Raw genomic sequence first — 13,414 nt, 5'->3', positions numbered from 1 at the left:
AGGGAAGGAGGTGCATTCTGTGGTGTGAGAGGAAGATGTACAGTCCATGGCCTGATCTGACTGGTCACCTTAATGAGGACTTCCATGAAAGCACGGCTACCATCTAAATGATCATTGTTGCATGAAGACTAATCACAAAGAACTCATCAGGTGAACAACCTTCCACCCACTCTGAAACTGCCTGTCGCTACGTAAAGTTAAGAGACCCGTGGGAAACAGAAGGTGACCATTCAGAGTGGCGGCGCTAACTGTATGCTTGTGCTCAGCCCTTAGCTTGGAGAATGGAGGAGGAGGAGGAGGTTGGGATCATGAGTTCTCTTGGTCTCACATTACCGTTAGCATGGAGAACAGACGGTCAAAGCTGGAGGTATGGTACACCTTTTCCAGCCAAACGTACCGATAGCCATTCAGGAAGTAATTATTATTTTTGTATCTGAAGTGTGTTATGGAGACAATAGAAAGGGACAGGTTTTAGGAGGAGGAAGAAAGGAGCACGGAAAAACACCAATAAAACACATTTAAACAGAATGACACTAGAGCAGGGGTCTCTAACCTTATTTAATTTAAAAGTTACTTTTTAAAAATGAAAGTGGCTGAGAGCAACAGTTGTTTTTATTGTGCATCATAACTAGAAATGAAAGGGTATGAAAATTTCATATCACGGTAATAGTAATCAAAATGCTTACGGTTATCATGGTATTGTTACAATGTGCTGGAAATGAAATGATAAATCTAAAAAAAAAAATAAACATCACATTTCAACCTTTAAATCGTTTTCATAAAAAGAGTCAAAATGATAAATCATAGGCATTTTATGTGCTCCATTAACAATTCATAAACTCTACAGGTTAAAATTAACAACAAACATTTGGTCCGAATTTCGCACTGGTCTAAACAAAAATGTAAATCCACTACCTGCAAGTAGGTGGTGTTTATGGAAGAGAAAAAATAGAGCTCTTTCCTCAGTAAAGGGATAGTTCACCCACAAATGAAAATTCTGTCATCATTTAGTCACCCCCAAGTTGTTCCAAACCTGTGTGAATTTATATCGTTCGAAATGTGACCATATTGTTCAAAATATCTTCTTTTGTGTTCAGCAGAAGATAGAAATTCATACACATTTGGAACAACTTTAGGGTGAGTAAATAATGATAACATTTTTGGATGAACTATCCCTTAACCTCTGTAAAGGTTATATAAACTAGGTTATTAGGCATTACACGGAGGGAAGATGAAAAGCAAATACCACTTTTCTGAAGACAGTTGGTTCCCTCTTAGATATTCGTTTCTTCGTTCATTCATTCATTCATTCATTCATTCATTCATTCATCTAATTTCTCTTAGCACTCTGCCTACCGTCATGTTTTGACAAAAACAAAACCTACACTGCATGTTTCACCTGCATGAGACTGTTTCTAATTTTGCTTAATGCTGAACAATATTTACCGCAAATTTTTCGGGTTTAATGTTAATTAAAATATGAAACGATAATAATTGTTCTGAATTTTAAAAGAGCAACTTGGATGGAAAAGCCAAGAGGCTCATGTTACTGTATTGCAATCGCCGCAAATTAGGCACACACATCTTTAGCCTATATTTGTAAAGAAAAACTCACTCTCCCATTCCTCAAGAAAATAGCATGTTTTTTTCCCTTGACTTCGCTTGAACGCTGTCTTTAATCATCCAGATGCAAACAAAGTTAATATAGCCGTATAAACATGATGACATGCTTGAGTGAAACTTCCTGATATCTTTTTTTCCCCTGTTGTTGGTTGTTATTCTGTTATATTGTAATTACATCTGCATGTTCATAAATAAAACAAATAACCTCATGGTCGATATGTCAAATAATTACTTGATTTGCTATGGAGGGGGTGGGACAACGGTCTATATTAGCTCAATCTGACTGGGTGAAAAGTACGGCTGTGTCCGAAATCACGTACTCTCGAGTAGATAGCTTCCTTATTTTGAATAAGTAATTACTTCATGACCGCTAAAAAAACTAATCTACATAGTTCGAATGTGTGTAGTATGAATGTAATCAGGACATACTACATTCGCCATGTTATCATTATCATGTGACCTACCAGCTTCAGTTGCGTTGCTTCACTGCCATTCACAAATCCTCTCCCGTTGCCTCATGGGATAGTAAAGTGTCTATCGTATGCACACTTCAGAATCTCGCTGGAAGTAGTAGGTCACCTGGGTACTTTTTGTCTACTCTTTTATGAGTACGGTACTGTGAATTTTGACATTTGTCATATACTGATTTTCGCCTACTATATAGTAGGGAAGTATGCGATTTCGGATGCAGCCACTGTCTTGGCGAGCTACCTATAATTAGGCCACGAGCTACTGGTAGCTCACGAGCAACGTGTTGGAGACCCCTGCACTAGAGGGAGCACGGAATGCATTCAGATGCATTTGGAAGGAAGGAATAGCTATCACGGAAACTTTCAGAAGTATCTACTGTCCATTGAGTCAGTACATTTTAAAGCTGAATGCTGTGAATGTATATTGCAAAGTTGGAATTTCAATACAAAGGCTTCCAAGAACATACCTTGGTAAGTTGTAGAGTGGTGCCATTCGGAAACAGGCCACTACGGCACGCTTTCGTTGCTTTGACAGCAGCTTCTGAAACACCATCTTCTTGTTCCTAAGTGGCAGCTCAACCTGAGAGTGAAATAAATGGTTAATAAAAAATCTTTTGGATAAACAAATCACAATTTGGAGTTAATTTGGAGTTCATAGTAAGTGTCTGTTCATGATACAAAATACAACTAATAAAATTAGGGTTGTTGATCGATTAAAAAAAGATCACAGAGTTATAAATAAATACATTTTCACATCTACAAATAGACGTATGAGAAACATAAAGACATTATTTTGCATATTCAATATTTGTTTAATGGCATTTTTTTATGAATGACAGCTAAATTATCGTATTAGTTTTATTTATCATTTATTAACAATTACAGAACATTACAAATATTAAAACAACTTTTAATTTAAGTGTACCTAAAACTTAAAAGCTGTGAGGGGCGCACAGATAGTGTGATCATCATACACTGTAACGCTAGCCGAAGGATGTGAATGAAAGTAAATGAAAAAAAATGTATGCTCTGTTAATTATTTTTAATTAACATAACGTGTTAAACAGCTAATATTAATTGCAGAAATTTATGTTTTATTTTCCCTACTTAAAATGTTACATTTATTAGCACAGAGTATGTAGAAATTAACATGAACCTAGATTAATAAATGCTGTTAAGGTATTTTGTATTGTTAGTTCATGATAACTGATGCATTAACTAATTGAACCTGTTAAGTGATTCCCAATAAACAAGGTTGCTTACCCGGTGTAGGCAGATGTGTAATGGCATTATATGAGCATGGTGGATTTAATTTGCATGCCTATTGTACCTGATCAAGGTGGTAGACAGCAGCAGAGATGGCCTGAACTCTCTCCACATTTTGCTCTGGGTCTGGAGCTCCCTCACTCTTCACCACAACATCTTTATAGAGATTCAGCTGCCACTGCACTGCTGGATCTGCCGACTGTGATGAGACAAGAAAGACCAATAAGCCAATGTCAACATTTCAGCATCTAATCATGTATGTTAGACTTTGCTGCTCCAGACCTTCTCCTGAAGATGGAGGTTCTTCCTCAGGTAATCCTTAACCTCATCATCTGTGTCTTTCTGTTAAAGGGAGATATTGTTAGAGGCTTGTTGGAGATCACTTATCGAGCATAATTAAGACAACAACACATACACTCGTACCAGACTGTAACGGATCTTGGCGAGGGAAATGAGCTCCTGGTCTCCAGGAGTGCACATGTTCAGGCCAATGGGCATCATCTTCTTGTGAGCTGCTACAATAAGGGAAGTCTGGATGGAGTACAACTCTCCTTTTCTTTTTTTCCCTCTTCTCTCTTGGTCCTGACCTCCAGACTAGTTTTACAAAGCAATATATCTTAAACACATATGGATATATAGATCTTATAATGGCTTTTTGTTTTCATGAGCACATGTTTACTGGGTAATTAGCTCAGAGCTTTTGGGTACAATTTATTATAGCAGACAATTACTTTATAAACATACTTACCTTTGACATCTTCGTCTTGCTTTCTCCAGTAAGGAATGCCAGGTTGTTAATTTCATTTTGCACCACAAAATTTTGCTCTTCCCTTTTAAAGTTCTATGGACAAAGAGCAGAAACAGCTTTTGGAAGTCTTTTATTTGCAAGTCCTTGAAATTATTCTTTGGAGCAATACAGAGAACTTACATGAGATTTACACCAAAGGATGAAAATCTCCGACACCATATTGAAAAGTTCAGTTGAATCTGAATCTGGTTCCTTCAGCCATGTGGATCTAGATTGTCAAAAGAGAGATGGTCATTGTTTTGGAAAGCTGAGGACTTTTATTTAATGAATAACTAAATAAAACCATAATCAATAAAAATACAAAGAAAATATATATATTGTTTTCATTATTGTTTATTAAAAAAGTTTAGCAGCTCCCTCTCAGGTTATAGCATAAATACCTGTTGTTGTCCACATAACGAATGAGCATCGGATAGAAGGCATACAGATCCCTGCAGAGAACAGAAAACTCATCCAGAATCTGCAGTTCAGCTTCCTGAGTGTCTACCCTGCTTTCAGCCTTCAGCAGCTCCTCCTCAGTCACTATCTTCACGGTTTTCTTCTTCAGTTTCTCCAGCGTTGGCAGGAAGTGCGCTCTCAGGAGATCTGGGCTAGCCCTACTAATGATCGGCTGGGTGTATACTACATATGAGGGAATTGACAGATATTTGAGAATTGGCCTGATATTTTGTAATCATCCTGTATTAAAGCAGGCTAAACATCATTTCCAATTCAAATTCACCCTCACCTGCAAGTCTTTTCATCCAGGGGGCGTTATCAATGCCAAGGTTGTTGTTTAGAATCTTGAGGATATTGCCCAGGATGAGGCTGAGATGCTCAGATGTGACAGTTGTGCAGCAATTGACATCAACTGGGGAGTTATCTGGACCTTTTGCCCACCAGTAAGACAGGTAGTTACACAACATGGGAAGGATGACCTCGATGACCTGTGGCATCTCTGTATAGCGTGCTCCAGATTCAGAAATGTCCCCAATGTCCTTCATTAGGCCGTCTAGATGAGGCATCTCATGACACATCTCATCCACGGTGTCTGGCATGCTCAAAACTGTAAAACATTCAGTATTATTAGGGTTGGGAATTTTTTAAATCATGTTTTTTCTTCAGAAAAAGAAATAAGCCACTGTCATCAAAATACCAGTTTGCCTATTATGATTGGCTGCAAATGAACCATATTTTCATCGTATGGTTTCTTACTGAATTCCAAATGATTTAAAATAGTCTCAGATCCTGAAAATATACTCACTAGCTCGTTCTCTTGGTGTCTTGGTGTTGAAGACAGATTGGGGATTGTGCATATTTAGGTGGGGTTCCAGGAAAGCAACAGGCATGGCTCCAACCAGGGTAGATAAACATTCACCCAGCGAGGGCAGCTGTCTGTAAAAAACAACATTTGGTCTCAGTTTCAAGAAGAAATGGATAGCTCCATCAGAAAAAAAGTTCCCTCAGAAATAAAGTTTTTTGTACTTTTCCACATAGATGTTCTTGCCACTGCCCAATGAGTACAGGCTGGTCAGGATGCGGTAGCAGGACAGCTGAATGTCATCCACTAAAACATACAAGGGCAAATATTTTGAGAAATATAATCATTTTAAGACCAAATAGTGGCATGCAAATCCCATTTTTTGGGCTGGACTGAATACACTGTATGTTTTTGATTCACTAAAAAGAACCAATTCACGAGACTAACATCATAGCTCACTTACATAGCAGCTCTGCTCCAAACTGGTGTTGGGTAATATGCTGAAAGACAACCGTCAGGATGGGCAGCAGGGCCACTGAGGTGTAGTTGATGATCTGGGTAACGCCCTTCATCTGAGAGCGCGACTGACCCAACTTCCCCAGCTTCAAGTTCTCCAGAGTCTTCTCCAGGTCTTCCGCTGCATTCTCGAAGAAAGTCCTGACACCAGCCTTCACCAGCTCTGAGCCAGACTTCATCACAGTCCTACAGTAAGAACAGAATCAGATCAAAACAACTTAGACATCAATCACCATTGACTGATTCGTATTGCACTGAGATTTTGCTCACTACCTGAAGTCCATTGAGCGTGACAGGATGTGTAAGCAGCTCACCATGGTGGTGGAGTCACTTCCTGAAAGAACAAACAGTCTTAAATCAGTGAATTGAGGGATAACCAGGCAAAATGAAGCTCATTTTTTAAAAGAATTTGAATGCTCTGAGATGCCTTACCAAAGAGTGAAATCCTATGTCTGACAAGGGCGGCCAGCTTACAGAAAAGACTAAGAAAGAATGGTTCAAGTTAGTACTGTACATAAAACAATTATTGCAACCAAATATGCAAACTTATATGCCCAAACCAAATATGCCCAAACCAAATATTGAAAGTCAACAAATTATCTATTATTAATGCACCTTCTCAGGACAAACATATATGATAAACATTTATAATGATATGGAGTAATATTGTCTCATTCTAAATAACAGAGTTGTAACAGCAGCACCTGGTGATCATCTCCTTCTCTTTGTTGGATGCGTAGCCACTGCTGCTAAGGTTGATGTTGGGGGTTGACAGGAAGTACATGCAGTGGTTCTTGAAGTACTGGTCTATGAGGGGCAGCAGGACCTGTGTTTTAACCGATAAAGAGAAAAACCTTTTAAAAACTGGCCTCTAACTCCCATAAAATATGAAGTTTGAAGACTGTTCTGCATATGGTAAAAGAGTGTCTGCTTGAAAACGGAATGCTACCTTAGCAAAAAACTTGATCTCTTGATCATGGGGAGATTTGTCTGTCTTCCCACTGGAAGCCATAGCCTCTAAAAAAAGTTATGCAAAGAAAACAACTGATCAAATTTTTAGGTAAACATATCAATCTTTAAATGTTTACAGTATATTTGTCATCTTTTCTCACCAAGATGAGCGATAAACTCCTGCGCAGAATCAACATAACTCAAGAGCCTCTTGAGGAACTTATAGGCAATCCTTTTTTCCATAGAAGAGGAATCTTGCTCCAGGTCCTTCAGACCTCTGCATACAGAAAAAAAACATTACCGGTAATAAAGAGATCACAAACTGTTGCACACTTCGTGTAATACAGTGCTTCAAGACCCAGATTGAAAAATCAAGTGACAACCCAAAACAGTACTAAAATTGTTTGCTGTACAAACGTAAGAAAAATATCGAATATGAAATATTACTCATGGTGCAAACACTGGGCCAAATATTGTGTATATAATTATTATTATCTGAATACGTCTTATCTCTGTTTAGTATCTAAGTTTCATTTGGATTATTTATATCATTTGGATGTTTTGTATAATAACAATCAAATAATTGGGTTCGTTTTTGAAAGAATTATCTAATGCTCACCAAGGCTACATTTATTTGATCAAAATTACAGTAAAAAGAGTTTAAAAATGTTTTATTTTATTTTTATTTTCAGCAGCCATTACTCCAATTTTCAGTGTCTCATGATCCTTCATAAATAATTATAATATGCTGATTTGGTGCTCAAGAAACTTTTTTTATTATTATTATTATCAATGTTAAAAACAGTTGTGCTGCTTAATATTTTTTGTGAATGAATAGAAAGTCTAAAAGAACAGCATTTATTTGAAATATAAATATCTTGTAACATTATTAATATATAAATGCACCCATGCCAAATAAAAGTAAAAAAAAAATGTCTGATTATACAAGAAAAAAATTGTTAGTGCACTGACCTGCTGATGGCATATCCATTGACCTGTAGAAATTTAAAGAGCTCCTGGGCCTTCTCTCTGTCTCTGTACTTCTCCTTCGCTGTCAGTGTGTCGTACGGTACCAACAATGGATGATTTCCTCCTCCTTTCAATGACAACACACAATGAGTCAATGCACCTGGGACTGCTTAGACGGGATTGAGCCAGACAGACTTTTCCAGGAGAAAAGCGTCACCTTTACTGTCAAGTTCCTTCTTCTTCTTCTTTGCCCAAATGTTGTGGTAATTTTCTGCAACTGTTTCAACCATTGCCTGTTGAAATGATTACCGGTTTAATACACAGCATATGAGATATGTATTGTTTTTAACAATCTGATTCACACTCGCCTGTAGTTCCCTTGATAGAATAACATTTTCCAAATCTTGTGGGGCTGGATTAAACTCACCCTGTAAAGAGAAGAAGAGGCAACTCAGTGTCCTAAATGCATTGATTTGTTGATAAACACTATAAATAAAGAACCTCTGTCCTCCGTTACCTGTGAGGACTCTGATACTTTGCGTTGTTTTTCTGTTTCCTTTTGCTGCAACCTGGCCTCTCCTTCTCTGGTCCTCTCAATGTTCCATCCCATTGCCAACATGCTCTTTATAGTCTCTTTCACAGGGTAGCGATAAGTCTCCCTTTCCTATACAAAGTGACATATTTGAGTAGATTCAACTTTGCATTTATGTTAGAGACAAAAGTCAATACAGAAAATGTATGTGTACCTTTTCACTTAGTGCTTTGTATGGTTTCAGGAGCGGATGAGTTTTAGCGTTGTCATCTAATTTATCTCCCGCAGACCAGCCAAGAGCGATCTATCACCATACAAGATAAAACAAGCAGTCATCCTTTGTCTAATTCAACAGAAGAGGAGCTCCGGTGACACAATGAACACGTAAGATTAATGAGATGAGTTTTAACATTGTCCAACCTTCTCAGAGGACCATTTCTCATGAGTATGCTCCGCAAACTTGCTTGCAATGTAATCTAGTTTTTCAGGGAGCGAGATGCTGAGAAACAAAACAGTATGTAATGAAGTCCACATAAAGTTCAAATGAAAGGATGCAATTTTCAGTGTTTCTATGGTACTTACTTAGCAGTGCTAACAGGCTGGGGGTCGAAGTTGCCTTGCGCATCCACAGAGGCCTGCTTAACTAATGTGGAACCTGGACTGGAGTCCACATAGTCAGGTGGTAATGCACCGGCTATGGCACTCAGACACGGCATGGCCATTTTGAAAAGCTCTGCATCATATTTCTGCAAGACAGAATATGGAGTCAAAGAGCAAGGTTTGATAATATCTTAGTGAAATAACTTTTGATTACATTTATAGTGGGGCTATAAATGTAGTGTTTTCATTTATCGTTATTAATTACATAAAAAATAATGTGTTTAAAAATTAACAGAATTATTCATACTTCCTTGAATCACACTACTACCAAAATGTAGGTGCATTTTTAAAAACTGAATCGTATTAAAATTAACAGCTCAATTTTTTTTGTTGAAAAACTGTGAGACTTGACAGGATGACCTCAGAAGTGTACCTTGACCAACAATTTAAAAATTATTGCAGACTTCCAAATCAACCTTTTTAATGTCTATCCAATGCATTTTATGTCATAATAATTAATAATAATTTTTATCACAAGTCATTACTATGAATACATTTTTGTTTGATTGACAACCCAAATTTACACTGAAGTTTTTTTTGTACCTTTTGAGATAGAGAGTCAAAAAGTCCCCAAAAGAGTTTCTTGGTGAGGTGGAGTTCCTCCTCTGATGCCATTCCATAGCTGCCCAGGCCCGTTGGCAGACAGTAGTACTTCCAATTCTGCTCATAGTGATTTGTCAAAAGCTGCAAGGATAAACAGATATGTGGATTAGGCTGTCAACATTCAGGATACTTTAAATAATATTCTAATATTGTCTTGGGTAAATTTAAAAAAAAAAAAATAGAATAAAGGTTGATTTTATATTTGGATTTAATTTAGGGAATTGTATCGGTTCACAGTTACTAAATAATTAAATGGTGTGTGGTCTACCAAGCACTCTTCTGATAACTTTGCCCTGTGATAGGGGTGAGACGGCTACCAGCAGAGAGACAAGGTGCTGAAATTGAGAGGAGAGTATGACCTGCTTACACCTGCCTATCAAAGGCTCACGAATAGAAGGATCTAGAAGGAATAGAAGGATCCAGATGCTCTGTGTGTTTGCAGGGTGTGTGAAGCTGTCAAATCACAAAAGTTATAACTGTGAGTCGAGTGACCTCACTGTAATGAAGAGGAACTTTTCACCAGGGATGAAGTGTGCCCCGTTATCAGGTAAACACACTGACAAAATAAGTCCTTACTGCAATTAACATGGAACACATCTTGTGGGTCAGAGTGCATCTGGCATACTTGATTTAGCTCTTTAAAATGTCAAAAATGTGTTTGATTACACTTTGATTTGTTTGGTAACAACACTCATCTCCACCATTTGATCATCATTTGATAAATCACTGCTGACATGATAAACAGAAAATGTACACAAACATCTCTTTTAATGTATTGTATTTGTGAATATGGTGGAACTTACATAGTAACTTAAAAATTGAAATATAGCACATTTGCATTTAAAAGAATGACTATGACTTTATTTAAATAGTCACATTGCACAGTTGCAGTGCTATTTTAGTGCATTTAAAACCTTAGTAGAATTGCATGTGGCTAGTGAATAAGATTTAGGTTTTGTGCCTGAACTATGTTTAGTGAATTTGCCTCTTAAGGTTTTATTAAAGGTGCCAATAAGGAATGAAATGTACACTACCATTGTGGGTCAGTAAGTAATTTTTTAAAAATAATTCAGTTAAGCAAGACTGCATTAAATAGATCAAAAGTGACAATCAATTTATAACTGTTACAAAAGATTTCTATTTCAAATAAATGCTGTTCTTTTGAATTTTATACTCATCAGTCCTAAAAAAACCATCAATAATTAGAAGAAATGTTTCTCAAGCACCATATCAGCATATCAGGATCATGTGACACTCAAGACAATAAAATGAAATAAAATTTGACAAGAAAATTTTCTTTTAAAAACATTTAAAAAAAAATCGCAACAACCCCAAACTTTTGAACGGTAGTGTATGGACATTTATGGTTCACTAGACTCACATTAATGGGCATCTTGCAGTACTCTGTAAGCTGAGGGACATCAAACACAAGACGACGCAAAAGTTGCTGTAGCATTGATGGCCGCAGATGCCTGTAGAAAGTATAAACATCAGATGAAAAGTATAAAGTATAACATCAGATGATACCTAACCTCTAATTGAGTGTTATCTATAGCATGAAAATGCAGTTTGAGTTTTCACTGAGCTGAGGAAACCATCCCAGCCTCTCAGCTAAAGGTTTTCAGGAGGTTCTTACATGCAGATGGCCATTAGACATTCATCAATAGCATCTCTCTGGGCCTTGGTGAGTGATCGGCCCTTTGAGAGGCGATAGATGGTGTGAAGCGTAGAGTCAACGAGCATTGCATGGTGCTCAGTGTGTGCGAACAGATGAGCACAGCGGGTCAACAGAGGAAGCACTGCTGATCCAATGTACCGGTTCATGGCCAGGGCTGTCTCAGTAGTCCTGAGCACCTCCTGATGAACGCAAAATAACACGATAAACAAATCAGGCAACTGAGTTGTGTGTTTACATTTTTATAATTATTAATTATATTATAATAATGCAAAACTACTAAATGAATTCTTAATTATACAGAAATCATTCAAATTATAGAGGTTAAATATTCTTTTTAGTATTCATATCTACTTTTTGCTACTGCTAAAATCACTATGTTAAATGGCTGACATCACATTAAACTTTTAGGCTTTTTCACAGCATGATAAATTTATGTCTGCCACTTTTCTCTGTTTTTCTCCGCAGAGCACCCTTACCGAGTCCAGTGAGGCTGAAGCTCGCAAGTCTGGCAGGAAGCCAACCTCAAGCAGGTGCAACAAGAAGCTTTGGTCGTCAATGCCATAGACACGGTCCAGGAAAAGCACCATAGGCGCCTTGTGCTCTGGACAAAAGCTGGCATTCATATCTGGCTCCGTCACAGTGCCATCTAAGCAGCCGAAAGAGTTAAACAAAAAGACATTAGGGTTATAATGACTGCGGAACAAAAAGCACAGATAATGAGACACGTAGGGATGAAGATGACATTAAAAGAGTGATAGCATCAATCAATCTTATGCGCGTAATAAGTTTCAGAGATTATGTCTTCAGGCTCTTTCAAAGGCATCTAGTGACTTGTACAAACCTTTATTGACGACCGGCATTTTGAGAGGAATACTGATTATTCCAACCAAATCTTTAGTGGGTACTAGGGAACGGAGGATGGCACGGATACGCAATGCTTCACCTTTACCTTTGTTTATAAGCTGTAAAACAGCATCCGTATAACATTAAAGTGAGGCCGTGTACAGTTCAACAGCACTTTACTGAAGGAAACTGCATGCTTTGTCCCCAGCTTTGTAAATCAATCAAATGTGGCAGAAAGGAGCACTCACATGCATCTCAGGTGCACATCGGCCCAGAAGATCAATAAGGGCTGAGTAGAAGGACATAATAGAGTTGCCCATGTGGGGAACCTCCTCCTCCTCTTCATCCTTCCCAACCCTGTCAAAACAGGCAAAACAGACTTGCTTATTTTAAATCATGTTCGCTCATTCCTGAGGTCAAAGGACATCTCAACTACAACTCAAACCTAACATAAAATGGCAGATTATGCAGATATATGGAAGAATTGAGTGGTCTTACGTTGGTGCAACCCCGTCAGGTAAGTTGGGCAGGTCTAAAGCAGGATCTTCTGAGATCTTGATGGCTTCCTTCATGGCAGTGAGTAAACCTTGACCTCCCTCTCCTCTAAGAGCAGGTCCAAAGCACTCCGGACGCCTGATCAAAAGCTTCACAACGACATTAGCGTTCTCTTCAACACTTTCACCTGAGATGACCAGAACACACACAAAAGAAGAAACAATGTTTGCATAATTATCATGAAGTCTTTTTCTATTAACCAAGATGCAAAAGGTAATCCAAAACAAGTATTATTGATAAAAAGTACTAACCATTGACAAAAACAGCAAACCGTAGGAAGGACAAATAGCGTTCTCCTTCTATTGGGTTCCAGCCAATGTCTGGGTATCCCCTGGCACTGAGCATTGGGCAGTTCTGTAACCCACAGCCTGCCAGATATGTAACCACCTGAAACACGCATGGACAGGATCCAAAATGAAATCCAAATGGCACTAAAAACTGGCTTAGGTAAATTTAGTTGGCAACCATTTGGCAGGAAACTTTATTAGGCATTGCAACACATTTCATCAATTAAATCACAAGAAATGTAGTCTGATCCTTGCTGTGCTCTATTAAAAGCTCAGTGAACCTCATAAGTCTTTTAGAAACTTCTACCTCAATTGTTATTTTACATTTAATTATTTAGAGCCTCATTTGTAAGTCGTAAATATACAGTACCATCAGAAGTTTATCTAGGGTGCTTAAACTGTTGTTTTTTCAT

At 37.9% G+C, this 13,414-nt stretch overlaps 1 protein-coding gene across 3 annotated transcripts in view; it reads right to left on the bottom strand.

Moving 5' to 3' along the window:
• ryr3 (ryanodine receptor 3) overlaps positions 1–13,414 on the bottom strand; it is an 89,555-nt gene that overhangs the window by 15,663 nt on the left and 60,478 nt on the right. For all 3 annotated transcript variants that reach the window (XM_056240127.1, XM_056240128.1, XM_056240129.1), the window contains 31 exons: positions 12,966–13,101; positions 12,658–12,841; positions 12,408–12,516; positions 12,158–12,278; positions 11,793–11,962; positions 11,275–11,495; positions 11,020–11,110; positions 9,579–9,719; positions 8,958–9,121; positions 8,796–8,874; positions 8,590–8,679; positions 8,361–8,507; positions 8,212–8,271; positions 8,061–8,136; positions 7,847–7,970; positions 7,036–7,151; positions 6,873–6,940; positions 6,628–6,749; positions 6,356–6,405; positions 6,197–6,257; positions 5,871–6,109; positions 5,632–5,713; positions 5,411–5,541; positions 4,895–5,212; positions 4,548–4,788; positions 4,288–4,375; positions 4,108–4,200; positions 3,783–3,953; positions 3,642–3,701; positions 3,424–3,558; positions 2,561–2,673 (listed from right to left, as the gene is read on the bottom strand). In XM_056240127.1, the coding sequence (XP_056096102.1) occupies positions 2,561–2,673; positions 3,424–3,558; positions 3,642–3,701; positions 3,783–3,953; positions 4,108–4,200; positions 4,288–4,375; positions 4,548–4,788; positions 4,895–5,212; positions 5,411–5,541; positions 5,632–5,713; positions 5,871–6,109; positions 6,197–6,257; positions 6,356–6,405; positions 6,628–6,749; positions 6,873–6,940; positions 7,036–7,151; positions 7,847–7,970; positions 8,061–8,136; positions 8,212–8,271; positions 8,361–8,507; positions 8,590–8,679; positions 8,796–8,874; positions 8,958–9,121; positions 9,579–9,719; positions 11,020–11,110; positions 11,275–11,495; positions 11,793–11,962; positions 12,158–12,278; positions 12,408–12,516; positions 12,658–12,841; positions 12,966–13,101 (4,001 nt within the window). The remainder of the gene's footprint in view (positions 1–2,560; positions 2,674–3,423; positions 3,559–3,641; positions 3,702–3,782; positions 3,954–4,107; positions 4,201–4,287; positions 4,376–4,547; positions 4,789–4,894; positions 5,213–5,410; positions 5,542–5,631; positions 5,714–5,870; positions 6,110–6,196; positions 6,258–6,355; positions 6,406–6,627; positions 6,750–6,872; positions 6,941–7,035; positions 7,152–7,846; positions 7,971–8,060; positions 8,137–8,211; positions 8,272–8,360; positions 8,508–8,589; positions 8,680–8,795; positions 8,875–8,957; positions 9,122–9,578; positions 9,720–11,019; positions 11,111–11,274; positions 11,496–11,792; positions 11,963–12,157; positions 12,279–12,407; positions 12,517–12,657; positions 12,842–12,965; positions 13,102–13,414) is intronic.

Source organism: Rhinichthys klamathensis, unplaced genomic scaffold (genome assembly GCF_029890125.1).
Source record: "Rhinichthys klamathensis goyatoka isolate OS25496 unplaced genomic scaffold, OSU_Roscu_1.1 h1tg000579l_1, whole genome shotgun sequence".
NCBI lineage: Eukaryota > Metazoa > Chordata > Actinopteri > Cypriniformes > Leuciscidae > Rhinichthys > Rhinichthys klamathensis.
The sequence above is the reverse complement of the archived record's forward strand: the minus strand, read 5'-3'. Positions and strand labels throughout refer to the sequence as shown.